At 34.4% G+C, this 19,965-nt stretch overlaps 1 protein-coding gene across 1 annotated transcript in view; it reads left to right on the forward strand.

The window, feature by feature from the left end:
- LOC147070639 (inositol-tetrakisphosphate 1-kinase-like) overlaps window positions 1-18,778 on the forward strand; it is a 30,816-nt gene extending 12,038 nt beyond the window's left edge. The window contains exons 2-5 of the mRNA XM_085948747.1: window positions 3,654-3,752; window positions 4,414-4,511; window positions 13,757-14,056; window positions 16,316-18,778. Coding sequence (XP_085804873.1) covers window positions 3,654-3,752; window positions 4,414-4,511; window positions 13,757-14,056; window positions 16,316-16,892 — 1,074 coding nt within the window. The 3' untranslated portion in view covers window positions 16,893-18,778. The remainder of the gene's footprint in view (window positions 1-3,653; window positions 3,753-4,413; window positions 4,512-13,756; window positions 14,057-16,315) is intronic.
- Window positions 18,779-19,965: the final 1,187 nt, after the last annotated feature.

Consider the following 19,965-nt stretch of genomic DNA (forward strand, 5'->3'; position numbering starts at 1 on the left):
CACGTGTCGATCCATAGGAGATATAATATGATACAATATTGGAATACGAATTTTAACAAAAATCTCTCTGGTGGCTGTAACTGATAACCGTGAATCAGTAGCGAAGGGTGGAGGTAGGCTGTTAAGATCCGCCATAAATAGTGCTCATTAAACTTTGTCAGTCACACATATCTGTTTTTATTGAACTAAGACTACAATTTACAGATGGTATTAGTTAGTTTTTAAGAACCAATTAAACCATGCTTAAACCAAACCATAATAGTTTTGGTATATTTTGGGCGAACGACAAAATTGTACACACTTTATCATTCATACTTATTTGTTTTCATTGGATTAAGAATACATATTACACGTATTGTTGGTTCATTTTTTTTTAATTCATTAAACCCTGCCTAACAAACTCTAATGGATAAAAAATATTATTTTATCTATAAAATATCCAAAGTTATGTATGATTTAATTGCATAATTTTAAATATTTTATAGATGGATGAGTATTTTTTGACTATTATCTATTATGGCTTTGTTTTCGCAGGGTTTAATTGAATTTTAAAAAGCAACCGACACCATCTGTAAATTGTAGTTTTATTTCAATGAAAACAAATATGTATAACTGTCAAAGTTTAGTGTGCACTATTTACGGCGGATCTTAACAGCCAACCTCCACCCTTCGCCAGTGGTTAACACTGATAATATTAACTCTTCTATAGCACCCACGTTGGCCTAGTTCAGTGGTCGGCAAACCACGGCTCGCGAGCCACACGTGGCTCTTTGGCCCCTTGAGTGTGGCTCTTCTACAAATGACCACGTACGGACTAAAACAGTGAAAAATAAAACAGTCAAAATGTCTTCGAATATAACCAACCAGCAAATCGAAGATCTTAAATTGGTTTCATCTTTATTAGTAGTAGTTGACGAGTTTTGTGACATAAATGAAACAGGACAAATTTGTACAATTTATTTCATCTACAGGTAATAAAGAAGAACTTTTAAGATTTTTGCCACTCAAAGGTCAAACACGTGGAGAGGATATTGCAAATGCTGTAATTTAGTGCATGGATAAACATCATATTCCACTCGATAAAATTGTGTCAATTTCAACAGATAGGGCGAAAAGTACGACCGGTGTAGGAAAAGGGTTTGTTACTATTTTGAAAGAAAAAAATAAGCACAATGCATCATTCGTCAAAAAGCGCTTTGTGCGCAGACATTTCCAAAAGAAATTAGCAAAGTTAGCTCTTAATCATCGCCAATTTAATTTTTTTTTAGTTAGTTTAGTACGCAGATCTTCTGCTGCATAACATGGTACGTTGATTATCAAGAGAAAACGTTTTGCTTTCTTATTAACAGAAATTAAACCATTTCTCCTTGAGAATGATGTTCACTATCCAGAAATAGGTAACGGACAATCAGTTGATCCAAAAATTTATTTCATGGGAGACGTTACGTCTCATCTAAATCAGCTTAATCGTAAACTGCAGGGGGAAGGAAACACATTTTTTTCGATGTTAGAATAAGTTATTTCATTCGAAAACAAATTATCCCTTTTTGCTTAAGATTTCGAAAGAGAATCGTCGATTCACTTTCAAAGCCTGCTGAAAAATCGCTACGAAAATAATTCTGATATTGACATTTGCTATTTCAAAACAACAATTTTAAATATGAGGAAAGCTCTCAAGGAAGGATTCAGGAATTCAGAAACAGCAAAGCGACGTTAGTCTTTGTTAAAAAAACTTCTTAATGCTACGGTAACAGAATTAATTTTTTCTCCCTTTAATGTTGACATTGGCAACTTTGAAATTTTGAAATGTAATTGCTGGATTTAAAAAATTAAGAATTATGGAACTCTAAATTTCAATGTCTCTGTGCTGATATGGACATATTGGAGAAAAACAAATATGGTTCATAGCACGTAGTCTACTTTGAAAGACCTGGAGAAGTAAGACATGATGATTTTTAACACCTGGAATAGTATTCCTGACTCATAATATGATCAATTGAAAAAACTAGCGTTTGCTGTTCTTTCCCTTTCTGGTTCTACATATTCATGCGAACAATCTTTTGCAAGCATGAACCTTATCAAGATTGAGAAGTCGTCTTATTGATGAAAACCTGAATCGTGCCTAAAATTAAAAACGACATCATACAATCCTGACTTACCCAAACTTTTCAAGGAGATGGAAGGCAATTGTTAATTTAAAGATAATAATTGATGTAATTTATATCTCTATAGACTTTTATATACTTTATTGACTTAATTTTATGGATACCGTCCATAAAATTTAATTTTTATCAATAAATAATATCATTATTAAGTAAGACATCAAGTTTTTTTCACTGTACCTACCTATAGTTTAATTAAGACTTAAAACTTTATTAAGTTAATAATCAGTGTACCTACATTATATAGTTTAAGTTTAAAAAATTTGGCTCTTCAAAGAAATCGCAATCGTTGTACTCTTGATATTTGGCTCTCTTGACTAATGAGTTTGCCGACCACTGGCCTAGTTGATAGGCAGCTGGCAAAAATGTAAAAGACCCAATGGGTTGTGCTAATGGCCATCAATCATTTTACCACATTTTTCTTAGCCTGTATTCTTGTTTGTCCAGTGGTTGTTTATCCAGTACAAATCTTGCAATTGATTTTTAACTAACTTCCCGACTGGCTAGACATTTGAATCTTTTAGAATATATCAGAACACGATGCCAATGCATTCTTTTAATACTTTTAGCCATCTTTAAGTAGAATTGAATTCATTTTCAGTTAATTCTGTTTTGTATGAAAAGTTATTTCGGAAGAAATCCGTAATCCAATCCACTATTATTGGTTGCTAAGGGGTGGTTCTAGCAACTAAATTATTAATATCGAGGGTATACTGACAGAACGCATTATTTCATTATTTGCTGTTTTTTTGTTTTAAATGCCAAAATGTAAACAATTTTACGCTCTACGTCCTGGTAAAATGCATAGGATATAATGGTGAGAAAATAGAAACATTATTAAATCATATTGTTATTTTTTTATTCTGATAGAAAGCATGATAATGACCTAATGCGTTCTGCGCATACAAAATACAGGACTTGTAACATGTCGTATATTGTGTTTGCCATTAAGGTTAGTCTTTATAATGTAGAAAAAATGTTTTTAAATCATAAAAAAATCTACGTGGGAGAACGCTTTGAAAAAAAAATTAAAGTCCTTTTTGCGATTATCTCAGAACTTGTTTTAATGAATTAATGCGTTCTGTCAGTATACCCTCGAAATATACGTGCGTTACTATGGAAATCAAAATGACATTTCAGTATTTGATATTTGTTTGTTTGTTTGTATGTTTTTTATTTACTTCATATCAAGTAAAAGTTTGAGCATATTGAGCATAATAATTCAACAGAAAATTTAAAAACATATATAAAAAGTTCTTTTTATCTTGTAATTATTTCATATAACTTACCAACTATTGTAACTTACTTAAAGCCCATAATATCACTTCTGATTCTAAAGCATTTTTCTCTACTTTCACATGTTATAGTTTCCAATCCTGGTATTTTCTTCTGGTATAATCTGGAGAATCCGTTGTCCCCAACTTTAACCAGTCATCTCGCATGTCAATTTATAACAGACTAATAATATCATTTTCATTCTATATTTTTCAGTTGGATCTTAAAAGGCCTCTGGAGGAACAAGGACCATTGAAAGTATTCATTCACAAGTTGACTGACATTATTGCTGCGGCGGAGCATGGAGACGCTCAGGTATGAATCCTTAACCTGGTCCAATAACCTCTCAAACTGAAAAAAAACAAGATTTAACTAATATTTTAACTTATTCATATTGCCTGCCTGCAAATGGTATTGTAGTGGCATGTTTTACGGCGAGCGAGAAGGTCTTTTCTTATCGAGGACATCTAACAGGAATCACGCACTCTAGTGCACGTCAACCAAGGTCTTGGGAATTTGCTTCAGGGACACTCAGCATAACATTGAATGGTGCCTAACGTTCGTTATGCCACAGTATACGCCTGCATAACAGGTGTGGTGGGTGGTGGAGGGAAAAGCAAGTATTTGCAATGGTCATAATCTCCATAATCATCCATAATCTCTGCTGTAAAAATAAACAACCTCTCATTACGTTAAGAAAGCCACTAAATATTATCGGTAGAGTGTATACGGCGGAGCTACTGGATGCTGGTATGACGTAGAACGATGCAAGAAGACAGGCTAACTACTACAGGGATTCTTGGAGGTGCCACGTGGTGTCCATATGCTCTAACTAAGGGGCGGACATGGCTGAAGAGAAAGAAGAGTAGAAAAAAATAGCACTAGTGCCATGCTGAGGTGAATCAAGAATGATTCAGACATTTCAACTTCTGTGTTATGGATGACTTACTTATTCTATGTTTGTTTATGGTTTCAGTCGAAAGAGCTCATCGGTAATGTGGAGCAGTATATTTCAAATCATCCAGATATGACCGTCATAGATCCGTTGAACAATGTCAGAATACTCCTCGATAGGTATTTATATTTTTTTATTACTGTATGTACCTACTTACTGATACCAAATTTAAGACCTGTAATCAATGACATTAATATGGACGAAGCATCTGGAAAAAAAAATGACACTCACTTTTTTGTCGGATCTGCCAAATGGCATAATCTGTTCTAACACCATTACAATAAAGGTGATATTGCTATAGATTCCCAATGCTTTTTGTCGGGTCTGCCGAATGGTTCGGTTCGAACGGGTTCGCTCAAATGAATATTGACACTACAAAACACTGTTCTAACGCCATTACAATAAAGTTTATAATGCTATAAATTCCCGATGCGTGATATCGCATAATGGAAATTGCGTGACGTTTACCTATACATGTGCGAATGTCGCTATGCGCGAATTTACTTGCTAGCTACTGTATTGAGTGCGTTGTCCATTGATAATGTCATTGTCTGTAATTGATGCTTAAATTCACCACCGAAAACCTCAGAAGGATGCTATGGCAAATGAAACTCAATGCCGGAATAAAATTTGCCGTTTGGTCTTCGCACATTGCCCGATGTCCACAAACTTGGAATAAAAAAATTAGGAATTTGTCGAGAGAAGCAGGCGACGCATATGTTTGTCTGGGGTCCTGATAAAACCGCCCAGACATTACCGCCTAGACAATTTAGAAATGAGACAATTTTTATTTTGTGTATTTTTGGTAGGTACCTACACAAATAAAAGAAACATACGGATAAAAGATATATAAAAAAAAATATAAATGATTTATAATTAAATTTCAATATTATGTGCTAACCTTCTTAAATATTCTAAATTAGAAATACTACCATAAAAAGGTGATGATTTTGTTATTGCTCTACTAACAGCTGCAATAGATTAAATCTCAAATTACACCGATTATCGTAAGTATGTAAATTTCTATCGATACACAATTCAAAAAACCATAAAAGCACTTGTTTTATATATTTTTGTATTTTTTGCGGGCGGTTTTGTGTAGGCGATTTGTCCGGGCGGTATTGACGAGCACCGGTACAGGTTTGGCGCAATGTCTGGGTGGTAATGTCCGGGCGGTTTTGTCGGGATGCCGTTTGTCTAACTGTAACATTCCAAAACTAAGGCAGTCAACCCTTCGGAGGCGGAAGGGAATGATAACCCCCCAAAATTGATTGGCAATTACGTATAGGTTAATATAATAAACATCATAAAATCATGTATGAATGAAATAATAAAAACCCCATAGCACTTAGGTATGTGAAAAACAATATTGACATTTCAAACAAAGTGTACAATGTGGAAGAAAAAACCCTTTTAAACTAATTACTACAATATAACCATATTATGCAACCCTTATTCATGCTCAATTCACCTACGATATTTATGCAAATCAAAGGTCTCTCTGACATGTGACAATGAAGCACTCCCCAAGCTGATTTGTTTGAGTGGTTTGTGGGAAGGGTGACAGTAACATCTATAAAACCTAGAAAAAATATAATATACTTCTTATCTTTTATATCTTTTAAATATATTCACAATTTATTCAAGATATTGTTATCTTTACATAAGTATGAGGGAATATCATTTACAATTTTAGCAGTTGTCCAAAAAGGTTACTAAGTCTAATGATAAGTGATCTGTGTTGCAGTGCTTCTATCTGCATTGTAGATTTTTGTTTGTGGCAAGTTCACACTTTTAATCATTGAACGCCCTATCGAATGGCGGTTTGCGCAAACTGAAAGTGGACTGTACGATTTGCTAAAACACAATTGAACAATTAAGAGCAAGTTAGGTAGATAATAAAAAATTAAGAATGTTTGCAAATCACTAAAAACTGAATAAATTATAGAAACTCCATGTATACACCAAATGATAGGATGTACCTAAAACCATATAAATCATATAAAGGTAACTTTTGTAAAAATTGTCAGAAGGTACATCCCTTCTCTCACCTGCAAATCTCCAGCATTCCAGGAAAATGATTAATTCTTTGGAAACGCTTCATGTCTTTAGCCCTCTCGACAGAAATACTCATATCAGTCCAATAGAAGTTCCAGTCGTCGTCCTCGGATACTTCTTTCATGCCATGCATGAATTTTACAAAATTTTAGATATTTTGTAGATAGAAAATCGTTTTTTATTGATTATGGTTTAACATAGACACGGCTTAATGAATTTTAACAAAATAACCAACACCATCTGTGATATATATTCTTAATTCAACGAAAACAAATAAATATGACTGAAAAAGTGTGCACTATTTTTGTCGACTCACCCATAGCATACCTAAACTATGTATTAAGGTTTGGTTTAGGCAGGGTTAAATTGAATTTTATAAACTAACCAGTACAATCTGCAATTTGTATTATTGGTACAATGAAAATAAATAAGCATTACTGACAAAGTTTAGTGTGTACTATTTTTATATTGGATCTTAACAGCCTACCTCCGCCCCTTGCCATTGATATATTATATATATCGCACCGTGAGTGTAAAACCAAGGTATCTGCAAAAGACATATTTTGGATATTTAGGGTTTGAAGTCTTCGTTTTGTTAGGAGAAATAGAGTTTCTAAAAAAAACCATAATATTTGGTTTATATCTACATTATATTGCATGTTCTTTCAGTTTCTTCACTTTTACATTATCAAGTTCACAACTTTTGCAGTTGTTTTGCATTTAATCTCAAAATTGAAAAAATTGCAGATGCCTTGGTTTTACACTCACGGTGCGATATATTTCCAGGTTATATTCCCATTCTCACATAGTAAACACAATCTGGGAATATCTCGAACAGATTTTACAAGCGATATGCACAATGCTGTTATAGACATAATGTTGATTCATACAGTGTGTAGAATCCACAAAAATTGTTTGATCATGTGTAACCTAAGCTCGTTAAGTAAATGTCAAATATGCGATTAATGTAATTTGTGGTCGGTTGTGTTTTTATCAATTTATTGTCACCACAGAGCTGGTGTTTGCTGAAGATTACCACAGTCTACGTCAGGGACAGCCAGCCTTTTCCCACAAATCAAGTAATATTAAAAGAAAAACACTAATGTTTTTACACAATGGTTTATTGTACATTTGCCAAAAAAGTTTTATTGAAGTTATACTTCTTTTGGCGCGTTTGGGAAATCAGATCTGAGTGTATTTTTGGCATGTGACATGTAACACATAATTTATTTCTTCACGTGAAAAAAAACGCACTCGATTGGATTCGGACCACCGATTGTTCAGTTATCAGCCGAACGCACTACCTTTACGCCACAGTATGATGCTGCAATCGTGACGATTATACAGTATAGTATTATAGCTTTGAATTGTTCCGTTGCCTAGGCAGCGAATTTATTATTGTCGGCCATTTGCAATTCCTTACGTAAACAAACGATTAAACGTCAGATTGACATTTGGTACTTTAAAAATAAAAACAACAAGAAACTATTATATAATTTAGTAATATAAGCGGTCATTTTTCTTGAGTGTGTAATTTAACAAGATAATTATAAGCCAGTCAAAGAATCTAGTTTATCACAATTTTTGTTTTGTTATGCCAAAGAAGTATAACTTCTAACGCGCGTACATAAATACACACACCGATTTTTTTTTCTAAATTTACTCAAAATTGACGGCTGTCTTGTCTACGAGGTAACAAGTCACAAAATGGTCCTAGTGTCATGGGTTCGCCATCCCTGGTTTACGTCATGACTTACGCTTCTTTTATTCAGTGGGTGTCTATTGATGATACAGCAGTTGTTCTAGTAAAGCATTTTTCAAGCTTAGAAAATGCTTGGGTCTAGGTATGTTATATCGAGAAAAATTATCTATTCCTGGTATCTGTCTCAAAAGAGAGTATCGATTATTTGAGTAGAGCACATAGATAACAGACGTATATATATACATATAAATATAGATTCGTTAGTTCCATACAATAGGATGCCCCCTATAATTGGCGCCATCTATTGGCGTGACTATGAATTTTGACTATGTGAGGCCCAGAACCCAAAGAAGTATTAATAATTATAAAAACAAAATTGTCACAAATAATTACATACTTTTTATATACAACGTTTTTAAATTTTCTGTTGAATCATATAAACTTGACTTGACTAGCTTAAACGATCAAAAAAATTTGTACTTTATAGAAATACTGATAATGAAATGTCATTTCATATTGATTTCCATAGTAACGCACGTATATTTAATAATTTAGTTGTTAGGACCCCCTAGCAACCAATAATTGTATTGAAATAACTTTTCATACAAAACAGAATTAACTGAAAATGAATTAAATTCTACTTAAAGATAGCTAAAAGTATTAAAAAAATGCATTGGCATCGTGTTCTGATATATTCTAAAAGTTTCAAATGTATAGCTAGTCGGAAAGTTAGTTAAAAATCGATTGCAAGATTTGTACTGGACAAATAAGAATACGAGCTAAGAAAAACGTTGTAATAAAATAAATAAAAGTCGATATTTCAACTCAGATACAGCTTATTGCAATTAATAATATTATTAACATGAATTACAACAAACATTTATGGGGACATAACAATAATAATCTTAACCCACTCCCACCAGTGGTGGTAATTATTTGTCATCATTTCCTGTCAGATTGATGACTTCATTAATTTCCTATGTGTAGCCTGAAGATTTCATTATAAATTTTCATCGCTTGCTGTTATTCTGCGCAGCCAAAAATCCAACGATTTGATGTCATATTAATGTTGATTCTGAAACAATAATTTTAAAATGTAATGTCAAAAAATAAAATGACAATGGCCGCCATTTCCATTTTTGTAAGAATGCGCAAAAATAATACAGACATTTTATATACGTAATTTACTAAAGCGTAAACTTCTTTATGTATTTATGTTTACGTTGGTAGATTTGCAAACATGAAAAATACAATAAGTAGATACTATCATTATTTCGATGCCATGACCGCAAAGAATTTTCATGTAACATACAAGCGTATATAAACATAATATAATAAAAGTAGACTTACCTACCCATTAATTTATTTTATCAGCTGTCAAATTGCAAAGCCTTTTTATCAATATGTTTAAAATCGCCGAACATCAATATTATTCTGACACTCTTCTTATATTTTATTACTATTATATTTTATTTTATTTACACCAACGTCAACTCGAAAAATATTGCACGATTGCTTTTAGTTTTGAAAATATCATATAGAATTGACATGAAATTTGAAAAAAATGCTCGAGTGTTGTTTGGCTGGACCATGGGTGAGCTCTGATTGGTCATTGAGAGGGTCCAGAAGAAATTTTTGAGAATCCTTTACTTTCGGCTGTATGGATATTGTCCGTCGCTCTAGCCGACTGATTTTCTCTTAGGTATGCTTACATACTGTAGCTTAAAGCTTAGAAGGGATCTCTATTTAGCTACATATATTTCTGACTTATTCGCGACGTAAATAGAAACTCTGTCATTTCTGGTGGTATTGGCTTGTGTGTCTCTGATGAATTATATTAGAAATCGGGTGCATCCGTTGTTTGTTCTCCCAAGTGCAGAAGTAACTTGCCATTAGTAATGCCAATTGGGAGAGCAATTACTATGTTTAATCAAATCGCTTCGGATATTGATATATTCCATTTACGTGAGGGTGAATTTAGGTGGACATTGTTTTATAATTTGTCTATCAACCTAGTTCATTCTGTGTGCTTCCGTGTACTTTTATTTTTCTTATTTTATTATTGTATTATTTACTGTAAACCTGTATTATTATTTGAAAATTGTTAACACTTACTTTATGTCATGTCATGAACGCTTTGAATTTATAATTTACCATGCTCATTTTATTATGTAAAATAAATTTGAATTTGAATTGAATTGGCCTTGTGTCATTGCGGCTTCATGTGTGACCGTACTGTCATCTATTAACATGACTGAGTATTTCTGATGTATTAAGTGGTTACGATTGCTGTATGGAAGATACATCCTGCTGGTAGCCCACCTTCGATAGCACACGCATGAGACAAATGGGTTGATATTCGGGAAGCCAGAAGGCAAACCAAGACCTGGTCGACTTCGTATAATATGGAGGGATAGTGTCACATTGGATCAGTGGCGAAGGGTGGAGGTAGGCTGTTAAGATCCGCCATAAATAGTGCACAATAAACTTTTTCAGACATACATATTTTTTTTCATTGAAATAAGACTACAATTCACAGAAAGTGTTGGTTAGTTTTTAAAATTAAATTAAGCCCTGAGAAACCAAGCGATATTAGATAATAGTCAAAAAATACATGTCTATCTATAAAATATCTAAAATTATGCAATTAAATCATACATAACTTTGAATATTTTATAGATAGAATAATATTTTTTATTTATTATAGTTTGGTTTAGGCAGGGCTTAATGAAATAAAAAAAATGAACCAACAATATGTGTAATATGTATTTTTAATCCAACGAAAACAAATAACTATGAATGAAAAAGTGTGCACAATTTTGTCGTATCGCCCAAATTAGGCCAAAACTATTATGGTTTCGTTTGGGCAGGGTTTAATTGATTTTCAAAAACTAACTAACACCATCTGTAAATTGTAGTCTTAGTTCAATAAAAACAAATACATATGACTAACAAAGTTTAGTGTGCACTATTTATAGCGAATCTTAACAGCCTACCTCCACCCTTCGCCACTGCATTGGATTTAAAGACCTTCGGCAGATAAAACTGGAGGGAAGCAATTTTCAACAGATTTGATGGAAGCAAAAATGCTAGAGGAGGCCAAAACCCCCATAGGGTTGTAGCACCAGAAAGAAAGAATTACATTAAAACTGTTAAATAGTCAGCTTTGGCTCTATTTGTGTTGCACAACAGATAATGAAAATATTTTTACAAAAAAGGGTTGTATCACTTCAAATTCCTCGCGTATTACAGTCATTACATGTAACAGTAATGTAGAGTAAAGTTTAAATGATCGCTTAGTATGAAGTCTTCACCACTGATACATTGCGCCTATTTCTACTGTTCGACAACAAGAAATCGGCAATGACAGGAAGTCGCTGTAGTCGTATATAGAAGACTTCTCAGTGACGTACATGTCATGGCGGCATCGCATGCTTGAGGCATGTTTAAATAATGTATCAGCTCTCCTTTTAGATACGACTCTTTTTCTTCTTTGCAATAAACCAAAAGTTTAATAATGATAATTCTAACATCACTCCTGATCGTTTTGGACATATGTTTTTTTATAAAAAGCTTCAAATTACGTAAATTGATAGATCCGTACACCACGGGAGCATAAATTGGAATGATACAATTGGGGGCGTTTCTCATTTGAAAACGGAAGTGCGATTAGCTGTAATTAGAAGTAAATATAAATATTATAACGTCGGTGTTTTGTAAAAAGGGCGAATCAACCATTTTGGCGAAATCGAGTTTTTAATGAAAATACAATATGTACCCCACTAGCTTTGTTGTGTAAAAACGGCGAAATTTTATCTCCACAGGAAAGTACTTAAAAACGATAATCGACTAAAATTAAATTAATTAAAATTACGAAATAAAAAGCAAATGTGACATATTAGGCCTTTTAAAATATTATATAATAATACCTATTATAATGACAGTATTCTTTCGAAGCTTTATTATAAACTTGTTAGATATTTATAATCATCTACAGGTAAAAAACAAATAAATGTCAAAAGTTAAAAATCCTCCTCCTGTAAAGTAGCATTTTGGTTGATTCGCCCTTTTTACAAAATACCGACGATAAGTTCTTGTTCGACAATATCTATAACAATAGCTTTAAGAATTTTGAAGAAAATTCCCTCCTTTTCCTTGGTTCTAAATAGGTGAATAAAATTAATAGGATTGCTAACATGCATTTATAGAACAAGGAAAATATAATTTCAAATGAGTGGTACTGCCTATCTGACACTGCACTTGTTCATAATAAAAAGAATAATGTTGAAACACCTGTTTATTACCATTTGCAATAAATTAATATAAAATTATAATAGTGTTAAAAAAACAAATTGTATTTGGTATCTGCAGAGATAAAAAAAAAGAACAAGGAAAATGTTTACATGTATAAATTACATAATATTATTAGGTATATGTAGCGCCTGTACACTTGCATGGATTAATGATATCGATACATTATTATGATATTGATTCGGATATCGCAATAATAACTGTTTACACGTAAAAGTGCTGTCTGTCTCGTCAATCTCATTCTTCAAGAGTGAGCGAGACGCGATGCTGTCATTTTATAGTACTATTTGACAGGTCGTGAAAATCGGTTAACTTCAAAATTAGTCTGCGCGGTGTAGTTAATTTTTTGTACCGGCAATTTCGCCATCGTTCTACTGCGCAGGCGCAGATATTGAACAAATCCAACTGTCTCGTGAAAATTCAGAAGCTTCCGAACTTTTTTGATTCATGCACTTGCATGATAATACATGTTTACACGTGCATTTTCTTGTCATAGCCGCGATAATACATACTGTCAGCATTAATTCCATGCACATGTAAACAAGGTATTATAATCGTAGTAATTGTATCATCAGTTTTTTGTTGTCCAAAAGTACAGAATGAACCGGCCATTGATAATGCCAGTTCTTTCTTATTTGATCATACCCACTCCTCAGTATATTATGTACACTACACAGCACTACCAAGAATCCCTATCGCTCACCAGTCTTCTTGCAATCTTACCAGGTCATACAAGCATGGCATAACTACAGTCGCTCTTGAGCCTTCGTACGTTGCTATGACTCACTACTTAACTATAAAGCGATACCCTCAGAAGTGGCATTTAGTTTTGACTTTATGAGTAATGAGGAGATAAGAGAGTAGATCAAGCAGGCTTTCTTCATGCTGAAAGTGAAGAGGTGATGTTGGACCTAAGTTGGCCATGTGCTGTGAACGCCTGAAGAGAATTTTTACCTGGATTGCCTTTTTTCAAGCCAACTGTAATTCTGGAAGGCTGCTAAATATTATCTACCGAGTGTATACAGCGGAATTACGGGATGCTGGCATGACCTGGAATGATGTAAAAAGACTGGCGAGTGACAAGGATTTCTAGAGGCGCCATGTGGTGTCCGTGTTAAAGGAGAGAAGAAGAATTGACATTAATTGTAAAAAAAATGAGATTCGTTCTATGCATTGCAGAGAAGTTATGAACTTCTATGAACATTGAAATATGAGGCCCGTGGAATTTGCTCTTTCTGTCCACGCCCTTTGATATACTTAGTCTATGTTACAAATATATTTTTTCCTTTTCAGGTACCGATACTATTCCCTTCTGGAGAACCAGCCATTGCTTCAAAAGCATGGCGTATTCACTCCGCCATTCTGCATCCTGTATTCCAACAACCACATCGAGAATCTGAAGGTCCTCCAATCAAGAGGTGTTTCTTTTCCGCTGGTCTGCAAGCCGAAGCTGGCCCACGGCTCGAAATCAGCCCACAAGATGTCGGTGGTGTTCAACGAGGCCGGACTTATCGAATGCAAGCCTCCGTGCGTTGTCCAAAGTTTCATCAATCACAACGCAGTACTGTATAAAATATTTCTGATCGGAAATAGGTAAGATTATATTATAATACCGACGGTCCCTATGTAAACTCGGACATATACCGAAAAAGAATTTTGTAGTTGTCTTATTAATGAATGTTTGAAAGTCAACGTAAAGTCAGACAATTACAATTCTGTCAAAAGAATGTAATAATGCGTAAATAAACTGTGAATAGTATTTATAATATAGTAAGGCCGTGTCCAGAATCGTGTAATGTAACGCGAATTTGTCGTATCGACATAGCTACGATCCTTACATGTAATGGTCGTAGCGACGTTTGCGTTGATTCATTGGCTGTCGGTCTTAAACATGAACACAAAGGCCTTGCGGTGCTCGAGAACTCGAACAACAACAGGATTCGCGTCGAGATCGTGTGCCGCCCATAAAAATTCGCGTAACATTACACATGTCTGGACCCGCCATAAGACTCCCGATTATCCGGGCTAATGGTGGGGAGAGGCGGTACGGATAAACGAAAAACACTGGTAATCCGAACTATGGTTTTTCTTTTTAAAATACTACACATTATACATTTCTAAAGCAGGCAACTATTTTAACATGTTTTATACTCATTATTTATTAAGAAAACCTGTGATATTGGTTTGTTTGCAGGAATCTTTTAATGATTTTCTAATGTCAGTTTGAATTTTACTTAGAGTTATTATATCGTTATGTACATCATATCTTGCACGGATAATCCGCACACAGATAATCAGAAGTTTATAACTGTACTCACTGAATTTCAGGTGCCTAGTAATAAAAACATAGAAGTTCTAAGAAGTTTTACTTCAAATAGGTCTCCTGTAAAATTGCATATTTTTAGATGTCCGAGTTTACTTAGGGGTTTGTATCGAAGAAGTTATGTTTTTTTATACAATACTAAATTACACAAAGTACCTATGAGAGGAATGGGACGACTGGACTCCGGACAATTGGACGCCGCACTGTCGTAGACACGTATACAAAATATAGACGAGGTATTTTAATCAGTTTCTATCTACTACTTAGTAGTTTTAATTCATTTTACTGTTAAAATAATGTATTCTTTATTGCGGATGGAGAATTATCATGCCTAAGGCTTTATATAAAATAAAAAACTCTTTTTTCGTTGGAACTTAAACAAAATATATGATTAAATCATTATTTACTACGTCTGCATATTTACATTCTCACCAATTATTAAATCATAGTATTATCATTTAAATATAAATAATAACATTAAATATATTTTTTTAAAGTACCTATAAGTACTTAACGTCTATTTATTTTCGAATTCCGTGGCGTCCAGTTGTCCTGGTGCCAAATCGTCCTAGACCCCCTATGAGAACTGTGTTTTAGAGGTTTTTCAAAATTTATAAAGAATCCATAGAAAGCTGAATTGAGTCCCTTAAGTTGTGATTATATTATGCTGCACATTTTGAAAAACACTTCTGAGAAAATATATTTTAACCAATAGAAAAAATCTTTTTTGAAAGAAGTAAGCCACCCGGCAGGGAATCGAACTCTGCATCTCTTGGGCTTACACCCCGTCCGCGCATTTATCCTTTATACTACAAAGCGACGTACTAATCGCGACAAATTTTAACTATTGGCTAAGTGGACATAAATAAAAAAAAATAAAAAATTATCAAAAAAGTTCATAAACTCATTCTAGTTAAAGTCAAAGTCTAAGCTCAATCTCTAATCTATCTAAAGCGTCAATTACATTGGCCTACTTTACGAGCTGTTTGTTGGCGAATTTACAATCTGCCTGTAAAGTCGCCCAGTGTAATCATCGAACAAGCTAACAAGCAGATTGTAAACACTCTACCGAGAAAAGTTGAAAGCCGGTCAACTTTACACGCTACACGCCGGCGTGTGGGCCTACTGCGCAGTAGCAACCTCTCGGTAAAAAAAATGAACTACGTTCTGTCAAAATAGTTGCTGGCTTGTGGCTTCTCAGCGAATGGAAAGTTTTATGTGTCATCATCATAATCGCAGTAGCTGAATCGCCCGCTATTAAATTCGCCAACAAACAGTTCGTAAAGTAGCTCAATGTAATTGACACTTAAGGAATATTTTTATAAGTGTTATTTTTCTATTCAACAATGATTGCGCTCGCTGCTCTTTACGGTTTGTATGAAAATTAGTAGACATGATGTTTTTTTTTGCTTCACTTTAGACTCCACCTCTACGGAAGAAGGTTTTCTTCAACATTTTCAATATTATTCATGTAAAGTGTTTGATGTCATAAGATTACAAATATATTTTATGCTTCATTTCTGTTTCAGATATTATATAACAGAGCGACCTAGTTTAAAAAATTTCTACCCGTGCAGTGAACGAGAACCGATCTACTTCCAGAGCGGCGACGTCTGCAAGGCCGACAGCCAGTCGACTCTCTCGATCCTGGATCCTCACGAGGTATCCAATATTGAGCTCAACGCTACTCTTGACGACTGCAAAATCGAAGCCATCATCAAAGTCCTTCGAAAAGAACTCCAGCTGGTCTTGTTCGGTGTGGATATTGTAGTGGACAATGTGACGAATCAATATGCTATCATAGACATTAACGTGTATCCAGGTTACGAAGGATATCCGAATTTCTTCGAAAACCTCATCGACACCATCGACGATATGACGGGACGGAAGAGTGACCCGATCTCGGAGAACATTCCAATCGAAGAAGAAATTCATCGGGGGCATTTTGAAAATGAATATATTACTAGTAATAACAAGGTTTTCAATGGGGGCCTCGACAAGGCGAGTCTAATTAATGTTAGCAGGGAAAAGATAGATGGATACTACACAAATATTCTTAACTGTCATAATAATGTTCTCGAGCCAGAGGAAGTGGAAAGTGTTTAAATATATTTTTTGATTATTCAAAACTGGGGTACGCAAATATAACAAACAGTTATTAACCTTCCCTTTACGAAGCAAATAAATTCCATCTGTTCCGGTGATGTCACCTTGGATTACCGTCCGAGATACAGTAAAGCTATCCGCTCACGTAGAAACTAAAATTTGACGAAATGGTTGTTGATGGAACTCATAAACTGGCCAGTGACTGATGCTTCGCACACGGCGCTACTGAAACCCACTCGCAATAATAATCTCATAACCTCAAACTGTCAAACCCATTGTCTTTCCTACTTCATTCTAAGCTTTTTCTGTAATATCTTTATGGGAATATACAGGCAGGAGTATTTCTCAACATCTGCCACATTTAAATTAAAAATTGGTTCGCCCATCTTTAACTTTTGATGTCTTGGCTTGTTATTTCTTGTTCAGTTCAGTTCAGTACTACCAATTTCGGTAATAAAATATGATTTTTCATCGAATCTACTGATATTGGTACCACTGTTTTATGGGTGACTGGAAATTGAGAGATTGGGAGACGTATGTCGCGTATTTACGGTTTCGGTCGCGAACGTTTTGAAACTGAGAGATTCCAGTCTTGCCGTCAGCGAGCCGCCATTGAAATACATTTGCTAGATACTGGAGTTTCTGTCTCGTCTTTTTTGAGTATTCACATGAGCGGATGGTAATCCGAAAAAGTAATAGGGAAATGCCTATTTTGGCAACAGTAATAAGTCTACTAAGATTTTATTATCATTATTTATTATTTGTGTTATCTACAAAATGATCAAAAAGTCATCAAAACTTAATTAAAATCATACGAGTATTTCCATACATTCTTACATCCTACAACTTATATGTAATACTATCTTGATTTCACCCGTTACTTTCACATCTCTTTCTCACCATTGAGTATGTCTCTCTTTGTCCCATATACTTTTAGATGTATGTCTTTTGTTCGTATGGATTGCGACGCTCTGTTTGCAATGTGCATTTATATAACCAACCTATTTCGTCTCAGATTCGTTGATGCTAAAGCCGAATTTTGCTTTTTCAATCCGCCCAGCGAGATCCCAGCGAGATTTTAATCTCACTAAACCAAGTCACAAAACAATGAATAGAGTATTTGGTAGATGTTAAGATATTCTGTATCGAATGAATACTGATTTTGGACAGTTTTATAGAAGTGGTAGCAAGTTAAAAGTAATACATAAGAGTCTTGACAAATCAATAGTAGTGAGTATTTTATTACAGTTACTCCAGAAGAAATTTGAATTGAGATACACCAGTTTTACATGATTACAGCTGATTGAATAGTATTAAAAGTCGTATGGTTAACTCAAAACTGCATTTTGTCAAGATGCCAGTGGCGTAGGACACTGAAGATCCAACATAAATATTGCACACTAGTCAGTCATGCTTATTTGTTCTCATTGAACTAAGAATAAAAATTGCAGGCGGTGTTAGTTAGATTTTAAAAATCAATTAAACCCCGTCTAAGCCAAACCATTATATCGGAGGTTGTATAAAAATAGTGCACTCTTTTTCAGTCATACTTATTTGTTTTCGTTGAATTTACAAATACATAATATTTTACAGATGGTGGTACTGGAACTAAGCGAATGAATATATTTCCGAAAACACTGAGGATCTCAGATAATATTTTGGCCAATCGACGTTAGATATGATTTGTGGCCGTGGAGATGTCACATTTCAATGAGTTTCTGAGACAGGAAAATGTACTATAATCTGCAGTACGTCTATGTTTTTCCATAGTGCGTGATCATATGCCTTTGACCTTAGATTGTAAATAACTTCCGGCGTAAACCACTTCGGATATGAGTACTTTGGTAGATGAACTAGCCGGTGAGGGAAACAGGAGTCCAGACTTTAAATTTATTATAGAAAATATCGGTACTGTTCGGTTATACGGAATACAGCAGAAAACGCATTTTGAAAATAGCCGATAAACTGGATTATTTGTTAGGTTAACCTAACCAAACCTAACCTAACCTAACCTAACCCAAACTAACCTAACCTAAACTAACGCAAACTAACAAATAATCCAGTTTATCGGCTATTTTCAAAATGCGCTTTCCGCTGTATTCCGTATAACCGAACAGTACCAAAATATCTAATGCCGTGTTTACATCAATCATCATCATCATCAACCTGAATCTATCCACTGCTGGATGAAGGCCCCTTCAAGCTGCTTCCACTTCTCTCAGTCCTGTGCGTTGAGTTGCCACGTACTTCCGCAGAACTTGATCATTTCATCGATAAAAGCACTCCTGTCTAGCTTTAATCGCTAAGCGAAAAAGCTTTAGCGAACGATTTGATCAAATATACATCCATCTATAGACACTTGTTGTCCCAGATATATGTAGTTTTTCACCTGTTCGAGCTGAATGCCATTGATGAGGATCTCTTTTTGGCCCGCAAAGCAGTTGAACATGTCTTTCGTCTTTGTTACATTTATTTTCAAACCTACTCTGTTGCTTACTTCAGCGAGTTCCTGCATTTTGCTTTGGAGGTCTTCTGTGTCTTGCGAGAAAATTACTATGTCATCAGCAAATCGCAGATGACTCAGGTATTCTCCATTTGTGGGGATCCCGTTATCATCCCTTTGGCTTAGATTGTGCAGGGTTTAATTGAATTTAAAAAAACTAACAAACACCATCTGCACACTGTAGTTTTACTTCAATGAAAACAGATATGTTTGACTGACAAAGCTTAGTGTGCACTATTTATGTTGGATCTCGAGCCTACTTCCTCCATCGCCACCGCGAGATGCAACAGTCTTGTTCCAAGACGGTGATATTACATGTGAATCAGGATTCAAACATGTAACTTTTTTGTACGAAAAGTGTTTCAGTGCTAATATCGGATTACATTCCATGGTTTTTACATGTTATTATTAATAATGTATGTAATTTGTTATCTTTAATACACTAATAACATAATTAATATAATATCAATATTTTTCTTGTAGTTTACCGATGATAAGAGTTGTATTGTGACATTAGTGGATATGAATTTTTCTATAATATATTGTACATACACATTTTATAGTTTGTGT

The sequence above is a fragment of the Rhyacophila brunnea genome, unplaced genomic scaffold (assembly GCF_057557595.1).
Source record: "Rhyacophila brunnea isolate RB1 unplaced genomic scaffold, BYU_Rbru_1.0 scaffold_21, whole genome shotgun sequence".
Classification (NCBI taxonomy): domain Eukaryota; kingdom Metazoa; phylum Arthropoda; class Insecta; order Trichoptera; family Rhyacophilidae; genus Rhyacophila; species Rhyacophila brunnea.